At 42.7% G+C, this 17,529-nt stretch overlaps 1 protein-coding gene across 5 annotated transcripts in view; it reads left to right on the top strand.

Annotated features, from left to right (window-relative positions):
* arid1b (AT-rich interactive domain 1B) overlaps nucleotides 1-17,529 on the top strand; it is a 549,279-nt gene that overhangs the window by 218,736 nt on the left and 313,014 nt on the right. For all 5 annotated transcript variants that reach the window (XM_059648487.1, XM_059648486.1, XM_059648484.1 and 2 more), the window contains exon 4: nucleotides 5,261-5,371. In XM_059648487.1, coding sequence (XP_059504470.1) covers nucleotides 5,261-5,371 — 111 coding nt within the window. The remainder of the gene's footprint in view (nucleotides 1-5,260; nucleotides 5,372-17,529) is intronic.

Raw genomic sequence — 17,529 nt, 5'->3', positions numbered from 1 at the left:
AGAAATAACTGTAGTAAACTTCAGAAATAGCTCAGCTGTAAAATTCTTCAAAATATCAGAAGGAAATAAATGGAATAAAGTAAATCCAAACAAATTCATACCAGTTCATTTGAATGGTTCCATAGAATTCTACATCATTAGGATGATTTAGGGTATGAATGAATAATTTATTGTGGTGCTAAACCACCCAAATTGGGTGGATCCCTTTGTTTCCATAGTTGTCTGAGGTAAAAGATCTTAGTCAAATTGTTGGATGGATGAGTAAATAACCTTCATTCCTGAAGCATGAGGAGGAAAAAAATCACTTGTTTTTCTGATGCAACTTGCTTTCAGTTTGGAATCTGTAAAGATATTGAGCAGGGCTGGATTTGGCTGCGATCTCTTTGTGTTATAGAGATGTGTAGTACAGAAACAGACCATTCGCTCCATCTTATCCATGGCAACCAGATATCCTAAATTAATCTAGTCCTATTTTCCAGCATTTGATCCATAATCCTTCTAAACCCTGCCTATTCATATGTCCATCCAGATGCCTTTTAAATTAAATGTTGTAATTTTACCAGCTTCCCCCATTTCCGGCAGTTTTATCCATAGATGCACAATCTTCTGCGAGAGAAGGTTGCCCCTTAGATCCCTTTTAAATCTTTCCCTTCTCACCTTAAACCTATGCCCTCACCTAACCTGAGGAAAAGATCTTGACTGTTCATTCTATTCGTGCCCCTCATGATTTTATGAACCTCTATCACTTCATCCCTCAGCTGCCAACCATCTAGGGAAAATAGCCCTAGCGTATTCAGCCTCTTACTATAGCTCAAACCCTCCAACCCTGGCAACATTCTTGTAAATCTTTTCTGAGCCCTTTCAAGTTTCGCAACATCTTTCCTATAACAGCGAAACCAGAATTGAGCGCAGTATTCCAAAAGTGGCTTCACCACTGTCCTATACAGCTGCAACATAACTTCCTGACTCCTATACTCACTGCACTGACCAATAAAGGCAATCAGACCAAACACTTTCTTCCACATCCTATCCACCTGTGACTCTACTTTCAAGGAACTATGAACTTGCATCCTGAAGGCTCTTTGTCTTGCAACACTCCCAGGACCTGACCACTAACTGTGTAAGCCTTGCCCTGATTTGCCCTACCATAATGCAACGCCTCACATTCATCAAAATTAAGCTCCATCTGGAAGTCTTCAGCCTATTCACCAATCCGATCAATATCCTGTTGTACTCTGAGAAAACCTCTTCCACTCCACCACCAATTTTGGTGTCATCATGCCTCCTGTATTCACATCCAGATCACTTGTATAAATGACAAAAAAGCAGTGGACCCAGCACCAATCCTTGTGGCACACTGCTGGTCACAGGCCTCTAGTCTGAAAAACAACTCTCCACCATCACCCTGCGCCTCCTATCTTTCAGCCAAATTTGCGTCCAAATAGCTAGCCCTCCCTTTATTCCGTGTGATCTAACCTTACTAAGCAGGCTACTGTTGGAACCTTGTCACACGTCTTACTCAAGTCCATATAGACACTGTCCACTATTCTGACTTCCTCAATCTTCTTCGTCACTTCTTCAAACAACTCATTCAAGTCGATTTAAAAATGATTTCCCCCACACACAGCCATATTTACTATCCCTAATCAGTCCTTGCCTTTTCAACTACATGTAAATCCTGTCCCACATCCATCAATCCCTCTTCCTATCGTCAAATTGTTTACTGAGATTCTTGTACCATCTTCAAGAATGATGACGGACAGTCAAGTGAAATGAAGAAAAATTGTCAAAACGTCTCAAATGGGAGCAAATGTGGCAAGGGTGTCTGCCTTTACATGCTAATATTTTGAAATTAAGGGAAGAACAGCTACCTTTGTGTAAGTTTGTTTGTTTGATCCATCAATGATATTTAAGCTATACTTTTTATAGATGATGATTAAAACTGTGACAAATAAACACCTCTTTTCTTCTGAGACAACAAAATGTGAGGCTGGATGAACACAGCAGGCCAAGCAGCATCCCAGGAGCACAAAAGCCGACGTTTCGGGCCTGGACCCTTCATCAGAGAGGGGGATGGGGAGAGGGAACTGGAATAAATAGGGAGAGAGGGGGAGGCGGACCGAAGATGGAGAGTAAAGAAGATAGGTGGAGAGAGTATAGGTGGGGAGGTAGGGAGGGGATAGGTCAGTCCAGGGAAGACGGACAGGTCAAGGAGGTGAGATGAGGTTAGTAGGTAGCTGGGGGTGCGGCTTGGGGTGGGAGGAAGGGATGGGTGAGAGGAAGAACCGGTTAGGGAGGCAGAGACAGGTTGGACTGGTATTGGGATGCAGTGGGTGGGGAAGAAGAGGTGGGCTGGTTGTGTGGTGCAGTGGGGGGAGTGGACGAACTGGGCTGGTTTAGGGATGCAGTGGGGGAAGGGGAGATTTTGAAACTGGTGAAGTCCACATTGATACCATTAGGCTGCAGGGTTCCCAGGCGGAATATGAGTTGCTGTTCCTGCAACCTTCGGGTGGCATCGTTGTGGCACTGCACAAGGCCCAGGATGGACATGTCATCTGAGGAATGGGAGGGGTAGTTGAAATGGCTCGTGACTGGGAGGTGCAGCTGTTTATTGTGAACGGAGCGTAGGTGTTCTGCAAAGTGGTCCCCAAGCCTCTGCTTGGTTTCCCCGATGTAGAGGAGGCCACAGCGGGTACAGCAGATGCAGTATACCACATTAGCAGATGTGCAAGTGAACCTCTACTTGATGTGGAAAGTCCTCTTGGGGCCTGGGATGGGGGTGAAGGAGAAGGTGTGGGAACTTCCTGCAGTTGCAGGGAAAAGTGCTGGGTGTGGTGGGGCTGGAGGGTAGTGTGGAGCAGACAAGGGAGTCATGGAGAGAGTGGTCCTTCTGGAAAGCAGACAAGGGCGCGGAGGGAAAAATATCTTTGGTGATGGGGTCGGATTGCAGATGGCGGAAGTGTCGGAGGATGATGCGTTGGATCTGGAGGTTGGTGGGGTGGTTTGTGAGGACGAGAGAGATTCTCTTTTGGTTGTTATTGCGGGGACGGGGTGTGAGAGATGAGTTGTGGGAGATGCGGGAGACGCGGGAGACGCGGGAGATGTGGTGGAGAATGCTCTCAATCACTGCGGGAGGGACATTGCCAGCCCCACCACACCCGACACTTTTCCCTGCAACTGCAGGAAGTGCTACACCTGCCCCCACACCAACTCCCTCACCCCCATCCCAAGCCTCAAGAAGACTTCTCACATCAAGCAGATGTTCACCTGCACATCTGCTAATGTGGTATACTGCATCCGCTGTGGCCCCCTCTACATCGGGGAAACCAAGCGGAGTCTTGAGGACCGCTTTGCAGAGCACCTACGCTCGGTTCACAATAAACAGCTGCACCTCCCAGTCGTGAACCATTTCAACTCCCCCTCACATCCCTCAGACGACATGTCCGTCCTGGGCCTTCTGCAGTGCCACAATGCCACCCGAAGGTTGCAGGAACAGCAACTCATATTCAATTTGGGAACCCTGCAGTATCAATGTGGATTTCATAAGCTTCAAAATCTGCCCTCTGCCCACCGCATCCCAAAACCAACCCAGCTCGTCTCAGTCTCCCTGACCTGTTCTTCCTCTCACCCATCCCTTCCTCTCACTTCAAGCCACACCCCCATTTCCTACTACTAATGTCATCCTGTCCGTCCTCCCTGGACTGACCTATCTCCTCCCTACCTCCCCACCTACACTCACCTTTACTGGCTCCATCCCTGCCTCTTTAACTTGTCCATCTCCTCTCCACCTTTCTTCTCTCTCCATCTTCGATCCGCCTCCCCCCTCTCCCTATTTATTTCAGAACTCTCTTCCCCTCCACCATTTCTGATGAAGGGTCCAGGCCCGAAACGTCAGCTTTTAACTCCTGAGATGCTGCTTGGCCTGCTGTGTTCATCCAGCTCCACACCTTATTATCTCAGATTCTCCAGCATCTGTAGTTCCTATTATCTCCTTTCAAATCTAATTTGTTTATATGAACCACATAAGACAAGCACCCCAAAACTAATCCCAGTGCCTCAGTGGACACTGGGCACATAAACTTCCAGTTACAAAAAGACCCCTTGACTGTCACCCTCTGCTTCAGGTCACCCAGAAAAATTTTGTTCTAATTGGCTCAATTTCCTTGGATCCCATGCTTTCTTACCTTCACTATCAGTCTCCCATGTGGGACCTTATCAGAAGTTTTTCTGACATCTAAATAGACTATGTCGAATGCATTTGCCTCGTCTACGTTCCTGGTCCCCTCTTCAAAACATCCAATCAACCTGGTCAGACGCAACCTCCCCTGTTAATAAATACTGTTTCAGACCTGTCTTAAATTTAATAATTCTTCTGTTTCTTTGTCTCATATCTCTCAATTCTCCTCCCCACTTTAACACCATGTACTATTTTCTTCCCTATTGTTTCTCATTTTTCACTTCGGGAAATATGTTGTTGCTGCTGCATACATGAAAATCTTCTGTGAATTCCAGAAATTTTCAAGGCAAGCACTTTTGAGTTGAACGGTGAAGAGAAATAAATCCTATTTTAGAGGATCCATTTCAGCAAATTCTGACCAATTACAAGTTAGGAAGTAGTTTGTTGATCCTTGAATGGAAAAATAAATTTCTGTCATGAAACAAAAAAAATTGCTGACAAGAATGAAATCATTTATAACAGAGGCATTGAAAATTAGCACCCTGTTAACTGTCAGGATTAATTTGTGTTTGTGTAAACGCCTTCAAATTGTGTTAACTCCTTTCATTGTTAGATTTTTGAGGACTTGAAGTACAATTTGTAAAGGAGTATGAAGGAAAAAGGTTTTGTGAGACAGTTACATTTCTGCCAAGGCTGACATAAAAGTAGCAAGGTGAAAATGTGATGCAAGGTCAGAACTTGCTCATTTTGGTTGCTGATTGTAAAGCTGTCTCGCTCTTGGCCGCATTATAATGAATGGTATGGAGAGATTTTGAAGGAAACATCAGATGTGTGTTGGTTTTAGACATCATGGCTAATCCCTTACAACCTCATGGGCTACACAGTGGGAGGTTATTGTGCTGAGTGAAACAGTGTCTAGCCATGGAAGATAATCAGTTGTCTGCTTTTGTGACCCTCTAGCTGAATTGTTTCCTGCTGCTACTTATCTCATTACATTGCTAACCTTCTCCCCTGATGGATTCCCATGACTCATGCTCACAACTAAACAGAGCCTTTTTGTAAAAATGGGTTTTGTTTACACAGGATATATCTCAGGAAGGCTATGGAGCTCGTACTGTGCCACCGTTGACACCTAGCAAGCCCAACCATGAAGATTTGAACTTGTTACAGCAGGAACGACCATCAAGTTTGCCCGTAAGTGACTCATGATATTTTTGTAACATGATTGAAGCACATCATTCAAAGCAACTGTTTTAAAAACTTGGAAGTTCTTTAGATCGTAAAACATTCAGCACAGAAGGAAGCCATTTAGTTCATCACACCTATACCAACTATTCGAAAGAGCTTTCCAATTAACCCCAGTCCCCTGATTTTTCACCATAACTCTGCAAATTTTCCCCTTTTCATGTGTTTATATCCAACTTCCTCTTGAATTTACCATTGGTTGTACTACTAGCATTCTTTTAGGAAGTGCATTTTTGGATGACTAGATTGCAGGGAATGAGACTGTCGAGAGGCTGTCGTCCCGTGACTACACCGCAAGTGGGAGAAAATTGAACAAGAGATAACAAGGTGCAGAGCTGAAGGAACACAGCAGGCCAAGCAGCATCAGAGGAGCAGGATAGCAGATTCTCCAGCATCTGCAGTTCCTACGATGTCTGAAAACTGAATAATTTCCTTTTTTAAGGGAACTATATCTTCCGAAGTAAATGTTTCTCTTTGTGGCTGTTTGGCCAAATTATCACCAATCTATGCTGTCTTTTCATGGATCCATGTGCCATTCGAAACCATGTAGACATAGAGAAGTAACATTCAAAAATCTTGCACAATCCAGGACAAAGCAGCTTGTCTGTTTGGGACTACATTCACTATCCCCATCACTGATGCCCAGTAGCAGCAGTGTGTACTGTCTGAGAGATGCATTGCAGAATTTTACAAAAGTTCCTCGGACAACACCTTCCAAACCCATAGCCACTTCCATCCAGAAGGACATGGGCAGCAGATATGTGGGAGCACCACCACTGCCTTCAGGATTCCCCCTCCACCAAGTCACTTACCATCCTGACTTGGAAATATATTGCCATTCCTTCACTGTCACTGGGTCAATATCCTGGAATTCCCTCCCTAATGGCGTTGTGGGTCAACCCACAACAAGTAGATTACAGCTTACCACCACCTTCTCAAGGGCAACTAGGGATGGACAATAAATGTTGGCCAACCAGTGACACCCACATCCCACGAAAAAAATCAAAAACTCTGAAAATTTTTAACCTGTACTTTAAAGCTACACTTATTCGTTCCTGCTTTGAGGAAAACAGTGTATTTATCTTTAGGTGGGCATCGCTGGAAGGCTGTCATTTATTGCCCATCCTTAATTCAGAATGTAAAAGCAACAATACTTGTGAAGGAATATATTAATTGTATTAATCTTACACTTGGAATTGTAAATTGTAAGTCAGACTGCTGTGCTTGAATGAAGAGCTCCAGCATTTTGTTGTAATGAAACAACAGCAATATAGTTCCAAGTTAGGATGATGTAAACATTGCTGGCTTCTTGCAGGTTATCATGTTCCCATGTAGAATTATGGAATCCTAACAGTGTGAAAGCAGGCCATTCAGCCCATTGACTCAACACCAATTCTCCAAAGAGCATCCCACCAAGATGGACCACCCCTACCCTGTCCCTGTAACCCCACATTTCCCATATTTAATCCATCTAGCCTGCACAACCCTGACATAAAGGGGAATTTAGCATGGCCAATCCACCTCCCACATTTTTAGACTATGGGAGAAAACTGGAGTTCCCAGAGGAAACCCACACAGACATGGGAAGAATGTGTATAATCCACACTGTTTCCTGAGGGTGGAATCAAACCTTGCTCCCTGGTGCTGTGAGATAGCAATGCTAACGTTGCTGAGCCATCATGCTGCCCGTGTCCGCTGTTCTGCTCCCTTTGTGTCGAAGAAGCTGTGGGTTTGCAATGTGCTGTTGACAGAAGTTTGAGTTACTGCTATACCTTGCTGCCACTGTGTGCTGGTGTCGGGGGAACCGAGCGTTTAAATTTGTGAAAGGATTGCCAATCAAGCATGCTACCTTGGTGACATCAAGCCTTTGAAGTACTTTTGGAGCTGCAGTCAACCAAGCAAATGAGAAGCATTTATCATGTTCTTGACTTATACTTGGTGGACACCGTTTGGGCATTCTGGGAGTGAGTTGTTTTCCACAGAATTTCCAGCCTCTCACCTGCTCTTGTAGCCACAGTAATTAAGTAGCTGGTCAAATTCGGTTTCCGATCTCTAGTGACCCCAAACATGCTTATATTTGTGTTTTCTGAAATGGTTATGCTGTTGAATGTCAGGATCAAAATATCTTGTTGAAAGTGGTCAATTTTTGATATGAATGTGGCATGGATTTTGCTTGCCACTTAGCAGTCCAAGCCTGAATGTTTTCTAGATCTTGCATGTTGAACCACAACTGTTTGTCTGAGGAATTCTAAATAATAGTTGAATGTTGTGCAATTATAAGTGAACACTTAGTCACAGGGGTGTACAGCACAGAATAAGACTATTTGGACCATTGGGTGTGCGCAGGGCCAAATGTAGTCATCTAACTGTTTGAATCCTATCTCTCTGCACTTGGCTCCTAACCCTGTAATATCTTGGCATGGAAGAGCCTGTCAAAAACTATTTAAATGTTATGAGGGTCCTACCTCTATTGCCCTTGCAGAGTTCCAGATTTCCACTACCATCTGTGTTTTTTAAAAAAAAAGACCCTGTCAATATCCAGCCCCCTTGCCTTAAATCTATGTCTCCAGTTATCCATCCCACTACCAACGAGAATGGTTCTTTGCTGTCTACCCTATCTGTGCTCATCCTAATTTTATACATCTCACCAATTTTTTCTGCTCCAAAGAAAACAATCCAGCCTCCTTTCATAATTAAAACTCGAGCTACATCCTGGTAAACCCCCTCTGCATCATCTGTCATGCAATCACATCCCTCCAATATGTGGGATTCCAGAATTGCACGCAGAACTTTACCTGTGGCCTAGCCGATGTTGTATACAGTCCCAGCGAAATCAGTACTCTTAAACTCCATGCCTCACCTAATAAGGACAGGTATCGTCTGTGCTGCTACTATATGGGATCATGTGCACAAGGTCCCTTTGATCTTTGGTGCTTCCCAGGGTCCTTCTGTTTATCATGTCTTCCCTTGCCTTATTTGTTCAAATGCATCCCCTCAGCTTATCTAGGTGGAATTTTGTTTGCTGCTGATCAACTTCTGTCTTCATGGTGAAATGGTTGACGGTGTTGTAGTAATGTTCTAGGGCTGATGTTATGAGCATACCAACAGGAATAACCATCTTCCTTTATGGCAGGAATGACTACAGCCTTTTAAAGTCAATTTAATTTGCTCCTCCAAGTTGAGGCAGGCCTATAATGATGTCTGGAGCAGATTATCCTAGGTAGAACCAAATGGAGTATCCAGTCAGATCATTGCATTGATAAGTTTTCAACAGCACTGTCTGTTAGTCTTGTCTTGATCAAGAGTAGCTGAATGGGGCCAGTAATTAGCTACAATTGCATTTTTCATGTTTTTCACGGACAGGATATGCATGTACAATTTTTCACATTGTTGACAGATGCCATTGTTGCAGCTGTATTGGAACAGTTGCGTTATGAGTGTAACTCATTCTGGAGCTTCTGGCCTTCAGAACTGCTGTCAGGGCTGATTGTTTTTGCATTTCCTGTGCCATCTGCCATTTTTAGGTATCATATGGAAGAAGTAGAATTGGTTGAAGTTTGGCCTCAGTGGTTCTGTGCACTTCAGAAGAAAGCTGAGATAGCTATTCCACTGTCCTGGCTGAAGATGATGGGAAATGCTTCCGCAGCGATGAGCTGGGTCCTACCAACGTTGAGGCTAGGGATGTTTGAGAAGTCTGCTCTTCCATTTAATGCTTTAACTTGTCCACCATCTGTTATGATTAAATGCATCAGAACTGCAGAGTACTAAGATCATTGGTTGTGGGATCACTTGACTTTAGTTGCAACATGCTGCATTTACAATCTAGGGTGCAATGAATCCTGTGTGGCAGTTTCATGAGGTTAACACCTAACTTTTATATATATCTAGTGTCCTCCTTATTGTACCAGGTTTGCTCGTTGACTTAATAGTATTTGTAAATTGAGGAATCTTTTAGGCCATGAGGTTATAGATTGTGGTTAAATGCAGGTCTACTGTTGATGAAGCACAGGTACCACGGACACAGATTTGGGCTGTTAGATATGTTCTAATTTTCTTTGATATATCATGACACGATGGAGGGATCATCAGTGTGAAGATAAACTTTGTCTCCAGAAGGGCTGTGCCACTTCTGTCTTTACTGTCATGACAGATGAATCTATAAGAACAAAACACAAAGAAAATTACAGCACAGGAACAGGCCCTTCAGCCCTCTAAGCCTGTGCCAATCTAGATCCTCTATCTAAACCTGTGGCCTATTTTCCAATGATCTGTATCCCTCTGCTGCCTGCCCATTCGAGTATATGTCTAGATACATCTTAAATGACGCTATTGTGCCTGCCTCTTCCACCTCAGCTGGCAACGCGTTCCAGGCACCCACCACCCTCTGCGTAAAGAATTTTCCATGCATATCTCCCTCAAACCTTTGTCCTCTCACCTTGAAATCATGACCCCTAGTAATTGAGGCCCCTACAGGGGGTGGGGGGGGGGCGGTCCTCAGTCAGGTCCCTCCTCAACCTCTGTCTTTCTAATGTAAATAATCCTAATCTACTCAACCTCCCTTTATAGCTAGTGCCCTCCATACCAGTTGACATCCTGGTGAATCTCCTCTGCACCCTCTCCAAAGCATCCACACCCTTTTGGTAATGTGGCGACCAGGACTGCACACAGTATTCCAAATGTGGTTGAATCAAAGTCCTATACAACTGCAACGTGACCTGCCAAAGCTTCGTCTGTTTTCAGTCATCTAGACCTATTATATGCTTCCTTTTTCCTCTTTGCTAGTCTCACAATTTCACCTGTCATCCATGGTTTCCTAATCTTGCTGTTTCTCTCCCTCATTTTCACAGGGACATGTCTGTCCTACACAATAATCAACCTCTCTTTGAAAGACTCCCACCTATCATATGTGGATTTACCCTCACGCAGCTGCTCCCAATCCACATTCCCCAGCTCCTGCTAAATTTTACAATAGTTGGCCTTCCCCCAGTTCAGAACTCTTCCTTCAGGACCACTGTTGTCTTTGTCCATCAGTATTCTTATATTACGGAATTGTGATCACTATTCCCATAGTAACCCCTTACTGAAACTTCAACCACTTGGCCAGGCTTATTTCCCAAAACCAGATCCAATATGGCCTCTTCTTGAGTTGGACTATTTACATACTGCTAGAGAAAACCCTCCTGGATGCTCCTTACAAATTCTGCTCCATCTAAACCCCTAACACAGTGAATCCCAGTCAATGTTGGGAAAATTAAAATCTACCATCACCACCACCCTATTGCTCCTACATCTTTCCATAATCTGTCTGCACATTTGTGCCTCTATCTCACGCTCATTGTTGGGAGGCCTGTAGTACAGCTCCAACATTGTTACTTTCCTATTTCTGAGTTCTGCTCACATTGCCTCACTGCTCGAATCCTCCATAGTGCCCTCCTTCAGCACATCTGTGATATCCTCTTTAACCAGTAGTGCAACTCCTCCACCTCTTTTACTATCTTCTCTATCCCACCTGAAGCATTTGTATCCTAGACTACTTAGTTGCCAATCTTGCCCTTCCCTCAACCAAGTCTCAGTAGTAGCAATAACATCATACTCCCAGATACTAATCCAAGCCCTAACTTCATCTGCCTTACCTATTACACTTCTCGCATTAAAACAAATGCACCTCAGACCACCTGTCCCTTTGTGTTCATCATCTGTTCTCTGCCTACTCTTCCCCTTAATCACACTGACTTCATTATCTAGTTCCTTACAGGCTTTAGTTACTACCGCCTTACTGTCCACTATCAGCCTCGTTTGGTGCCGCATTACTTGAAACCTTCCCCAACAGCGTTAGCAAAAGCAGCCCCTAAGACATTGGTTTTAGTCCTGCTCAGGTGTGGACCGTCTGATTTGTAATAGTCCCACCTCCCCTAGAACCGGTCCCAATGTCCCAAAAATCTGATCCCCTCCCTCCTTCACTATCTCTCAAGCCACTCATTTATCGTGCCTATTCTTTCATTTCTACTCTGACTAGCACGTAGCTCTGTAGCAATCCTGAGATGACTACCTCTGAGGCTCTACTTTTAAACTTGGCTCCTATCTCCCTAAATTCTGCTTGTAGGACCTCATCCTGTTCTTTTTTTACCTGTATCGTTGGTGCCGATGTGCACCACGACAGCTGGCTGTTCAGCCTCCCCGTTCAGAATGCCCTGCAGTTGATCTGAGACATCCCTAACCCATGCACCTGGGAGGCAACACACCATTTGGGAGTCTCGTTTTCGACCACAGAACTGCCTATCTACACCCCTTACAATCGAATCCCAAATGACTATAGCCCTCCCACTCTTCTTCCCGCGCTTCTGTACAGCCGTGCCAGCCACAGTGCCATGAACCTGGCTACTGCAGCCTTTCTCTGGTGAGCCGTCTCCTCCAACAATATCCAAAACAGTCTACCGGTTTTGGAGGGAGTTGACCACAGTAGACACCTGCACTGTCTTCCTGCTTTTTTTTTCTGCATTTTGGCCACCCATTCCCTTTTCCCTTCAGAAATCCTAATCTGCAGTGTGACCAATTTGCTGAACGTGCTATCCACGATTTCCTCAGCATTGTGGATGCTCCAAAGTGAGTCTATCCACAGCTGTAGAGCCATCATGCGGTCTAAGAAGAGCTGCAGCTGGACGCACTTATTGCATGTGTAGGAGTCAGGGACATCAGCCATGTCCCCGAGCTTCCACATTGAGCAAGCGGAGCATAACACGGGTCTGGGATCTCCTGCCATTTTTACTCAAGCTTAACTTAATCTTACTATAATATCAAATATTATATAAATAAAAGAAGCAAATTTACAGCTAAAAGGCCAAGTGGGTTTTTTTTTCTTTTGATTATGTCACCCATTAATTGTAGGCAAGGTGTTCAGATTTTGGCCAGTTCAGTCAAGTAGCCATTCTTTGTGATGGACTTTGAAATTCTCTGACTTTACTGTTCTTAGTGCTTCATTGAAGTTGTCTTTAACATGGAGGAGCTCTTATTCATCAGCTGAGGCAATGCAGCAGGGTTAATCAGATTTCCTTACCCGTGTTTGACATGATACACAGAAGCTTCATGGAACCTGATAGTTACATTGTGGGCTAACAGAGCTAGTCCAACCTGACTGTATGGCATCTGTGTTGGATCTGTCCTGGGGCGGATCTGGATGTATCAAGGGATAGCGTTGGAGAAGTCTGCAGCATTGGCTGAGAGGTATGACTTAATGAGAATGACTGTGTTTTAGATTGCGGTTTGAGTTTATCTGTAGGACACATTCCCGGTTTTGGCACAAGTAAGGAGCACTGCAAGATTGAATGAAAATGACGTGCATTTATTTCCATGCTTAGTTTGTTTCCTGAGGATATCTCTGATTTTTATTAGTTTTCACCTTTCTGTAGTGCTTTGTTACAGCTGAGTGGCTTGTTAAGCCAATTAAGAGTCAACAACATTGCTAAAAGTCGAGAACCACAAAGAGACCAGACAAGCTAAACACACCTGCCCCACACTTAAACATAAATAGCCAAAGTTTATTCTTTGTAGTTGTTAATTTGTGAAAGAAGCAAAATGCTAATAGAATGGTCACTGGATCTTTGAATTCCAAATACATTTTAGAGTTGCTTTTTTATAATGGCAGATTTGTGACGAGACATTCGGTTTCTATTCCTGAGGACTTTGACGATTCAGTCTAGTAAACACACAGTAGGTTTGCTGTGTAGTGCTGAAGATTAATAAGCATCTACATTGATATTAGACCAGACACCCAGGCTGGGTTTTTACATTAAGGTGTAACTGAGACCAGAAATAGGAGGGGCCTAGAATTTCCTGCCAAATGTCTGTCTTAAAGAACCAATCAGACCCTTGGCTATTTTCTAGCTAGCCAGATTGGTGTGTCTGGATGTCTGCCTACTGCAGGTATATAGTGTCCACTGAGAAGTTTATTAAAACACCTATTCAGTCCGACTGGGATTTGTAATCAGCAGGTAGGCTCCTGGAGTGTTCAGAGAAAGGTGGTGACGTTCTAGTGGCTATGTAGACTCCTGCATTGCTTCTAAAATTCTTGGCATCACTTTAAGCCACACAGGCCATCTTTGTTTTTGTAAACTTTAATTTGTGAGAGGGTTCCTACAGCTCGAGATGCTCTCATTCCCGAACTGGAAAGGCAGCTTACAGTCCCTTGACACCTGCTGGCCCTGAAACATCAGAAACCCATCCACTGTGTTTAATTGGATAATGATAAATATGCCTACTTTTAAAATCCTGTTTGACCATTCCTTACGTGCTCTGAAGTCAAAACCTAGCTATGGACTTGCCATCTGGATCCCGACCCCAAATCACAATCCGTATCCTGGTTTCGCAGAAGGGATACTTTACGATCTGCTTGATTGTTTGGAAGGGTATGTTTCCAATCCATTTGGGAATTGAACTACAATTGCATCTTTTTAGATTATTTGAATTAATGTTTTGACATGAGCAGGAAGGCAATGTATGTGCAAATTAAACAAGAAGTATTGACTTCCTGGTTTAAGATGTTGCCCATTATTTTGTGTGGTTGCTTATAAATTGCCCTGTACAGATAGATGAAGGGCAAGTTGTTAAGCTTAGTGGCAGGTGCTAATGGTGTAATCTGTTAAGCTTTTCTCCAGCAAGGGAGCTGGGACCATTATATTACTGTATTTGCTACTACCAAAGCTCTTGTCATATTTTACCCCATAGTGCTTGATATTTTTGATAATCAAAAGTATTATCAACTTCAAATTTAAATGTACCATTTGATCTGCTATTGATCACTAATTGCAAAGAGAATGTTTTGAAAATGCTTCGTGTGTAAAAAAAAAGTTCCAAATTTTTTTCCTGAAATTTAACTTCTGTAAATTTTTGAGTTTTGAGATTTGGCCCTCGTTGTGGACGTTCCAAACAGCAGAAATGGTTTTTTTTCTATCTGTTCACCTTAATATTGTGAAATGTTTTGATCAAATCTCATGCCACCTTCTAAATTCCAGGGATTGCTGCCCTGGTCTGGGTAATATGTCCTCCCAGTTTCACCCTTGAGTTGATGTGTCATTCTTGTAATTTTTTTGATACACTCCGTCTTAAGTTGAAGTTCACACAACTTCAGATATCTTCTTAGTGGGCTTAAAGCATGACTCCTGCCACTTCATATTCTAGCCTTACGGATATAAAGGCCAGCAACCCATCAATGTTTTGGATTATTCGGCGCATGACATTTTAATGAACAGTATATGTACATTTCATCATTAAAATAGCTAATAAACTCAGCGAATATTTGCGGCTGCAACACAGATCTATGAGGGACACCACTAGTTACATTCTGCTGACTGAAATACTGACAACTCCTGCAACTCAACCAGCTTCAATGGCACGTCAACCATTTGCCATCTTAACAAGGGCTTCAGCTTTAGCAAATAGTGGCTGATGGTTGACCTGAAGTTAAAGTGAATAACATCTATAGACACTGCATTAGTCACCATTGCAGAATAAAGTGATCATCTTGTCGAGTGTGACCTATCTTTATACATCCATTTTCACTCTTTATGACTGGCTGAACATTTTCAAAGTATTCATCCTATCGTTAATTATAGACTGTCACAATTTCCAACAATAGTTGATGGTTTAACTGACGTGTAATTCCCTGGATTCCCTCTCCTACTATTCATGTGTAGCACTGTGACATAAGCAATTTTTCAATTTAAAGAAAATTCTTACAACTTCTTGTTATCAAACCTGTGCATTTGCAACATCTCTTGCTGACAGGTTGGGGAAGGGGCAGAAAATGAAAACATTTTGCTACTGCTCAAAGTAAATTATGAAGTTGCAGTGGCAGATTTGTATTGGCACCACATTTCATTGAGCTGCAAAATTAAGTCATAAACCCTTGAGTTTAGCTAGAAGTAACATCCAAAAATGCACTTTTTTAATCTTACGATTTCTTTTGTTTTTGACATTTAGAACAAACATATGCAATTAATTTATTTCCAGAGGTACTTGGTCCGTATGTTTAAAATAGAATGTCTGGAAAATTTGTGCATGTGGCCAAGAATGTTCTGTGCCGCGCTGTACATAACCAACTGTACATAATGAATATCGCAGCTATTGAAATTATACAGAATAGACAAATTTGAATGATGGAAGCATTGGAGCATAAGGAGTAATTATTAGAAATTAATAATGTTCTTCATTAGTCCAGGCTGTCTCTGGCTGGGCAATTGTATTATGGGTTTGTGTTGCATAGATTAGAGGATATGTATAAAATAATGTTTTATCATGATGATGATTAACAAGAAAAAATAGAGGCAGCAACATAAGGATTTTTTTTTCTTTGGTTGTTCATGCAGTGAATAGTGATGGTCTGGAATGCACCAACTTGCACATGCATGCTTGAAAGGGAAAAAATGATTTGTCATCTAATTTCAAAGGACTAGCATCATCATTTATGGGCTGAAAGGCTTCCTTTTATGCTGTATCATTCTATGCTTTTATCTCAAAGCAATCACACTTCTTTATTCTAGAGATATCTGAATGTAAAATACATTTCCTTAATTTAAACTAAATTATTCTACTCCCTTTCCATGTCAAGATAATGATAGTAAGAGAGAAATAATGCAGTGCTATTGTTATTTAATGCTGTTAAATCAGGAGTTATCCTTTTTGGTTAATAGCTCCACTAAATACCTTTGACTCCTACAAATTTTACATTTTCTGCCTTCAAGCCTGTAACATTCCCAAACCAAGTCTCAACCTTCAGCTTATTTTAAGTGTTCTGCCAGTGTCTTTGTTAGCCCATCACCTCCTGTTTCCTGTGCCCTAAGGAGTTGATCTAAATGTTTGGCTCAATTTTCACATTACTGAAAGTACTCTCTATTTCCATAAAATCAAACTTGCTTCACTTTACAAAATTGAAAATATGGCCCTTCTGCTAATCCAACCAGAACTATGGATACATTACGTGGACAACACCTTTGTCGTTATTAAACGGACCAAACTAGAGGAGAGACACAAACTAATACCAACACCCTCACGGGGATCAGATTCACCAGAGGAGAGGAGAAGAACAAACAGCTCCCAATCCTGGATGTCATGGTGGAATGCAGGACAAATTGGGACTTCCTAACAAAGGTACACAGGAAAGCCCCACACACAGACCAAGCCCTGAATTTCAGCAGCCTCCACCCTAACGCACACAGATGAAGTTACATGAGAAGGTTATTTAAACAGGTAACAACATACTGCAGCAGCACAAAGCTACACGAAGAAAAAGAAGAGCACCTCTTCCAAGCAGTCAAAGACAATGGATACCCGAAAAATTGGATCAGAAGATGCCTATTACACGAATGACACCAGGAAGATACTACATGCCCTGACACACTCATCATGCTACCTTACATCAGGAACTCAGCTAAACTCATATGACCACTGGGCATCAGAGTACCGCACAACCCACATCACCCTATGCCAACTGCTCTTCGCAACCAATGCCATATACTAGATTCCCTGCAGAGACTGTGACAAACATTGCAATGGATAAACAGGAAGGAAATTAACATCAAGGGTAGACGACATCAATTGGCAACAAAAAGACACAACCAATATTCTCTAATCTCCACCCACCAATTCGATTGGTGCAACACCAGGATCCTGGGACAGGCAAAGCAGAAACAAGCACGGGAATTCCTAGAAGCCTGGAATTCCACTAAGAGAGCTAACAATAAACACAGAGCTAGACCCCATATACATCCCTTTGCGAAGGAAAACCAGAAGTGAGGTAATCCAGCTCAGAGGACAGCAGAGTTTAAATGAAAGGCAGAGAAACACAACAGCGCTTCATCAGAGGCTGAGCTGATGATATTACCCAACAGGGAAATGAAACAAACCAGCTCGGTGAGCCAACCAACCATAATATTTCTTTAAATTCTCAATCTACTATTTTAAAATTTCCTGTCCTGCTCAGCATCCATTATTTTCCATTCTTCACTGTTATTGCATCATGATGAGTCTGCATAAAGCGTACTATAGAATTCAAATTGTGTATTGGTACAAAATGGACAATGGAATGAAAATGTTCATTAAGTGATTATTACTCT

This window comes from Stegostoma tigrinum, chromosome 9 (assembly GCF_030684315.1).
Source record: "Stegostoma tigrinum isolate sSteTig4 chromosome 9, sSteTig4.hap1, whole genome shotgun sequence".
Classification (NCBI taxonomy): Eukaryota; Metazoa; Chordata; class Chondrichthyes; order Orectolobiformes; family Stegostomatidae; genus Stegostoma; species Stegostoma tigrinum.
Note: the sequence above shows the minus strand (reverse complement) of the source record. Positions and strands in the feature narration are given on the sequence as shown.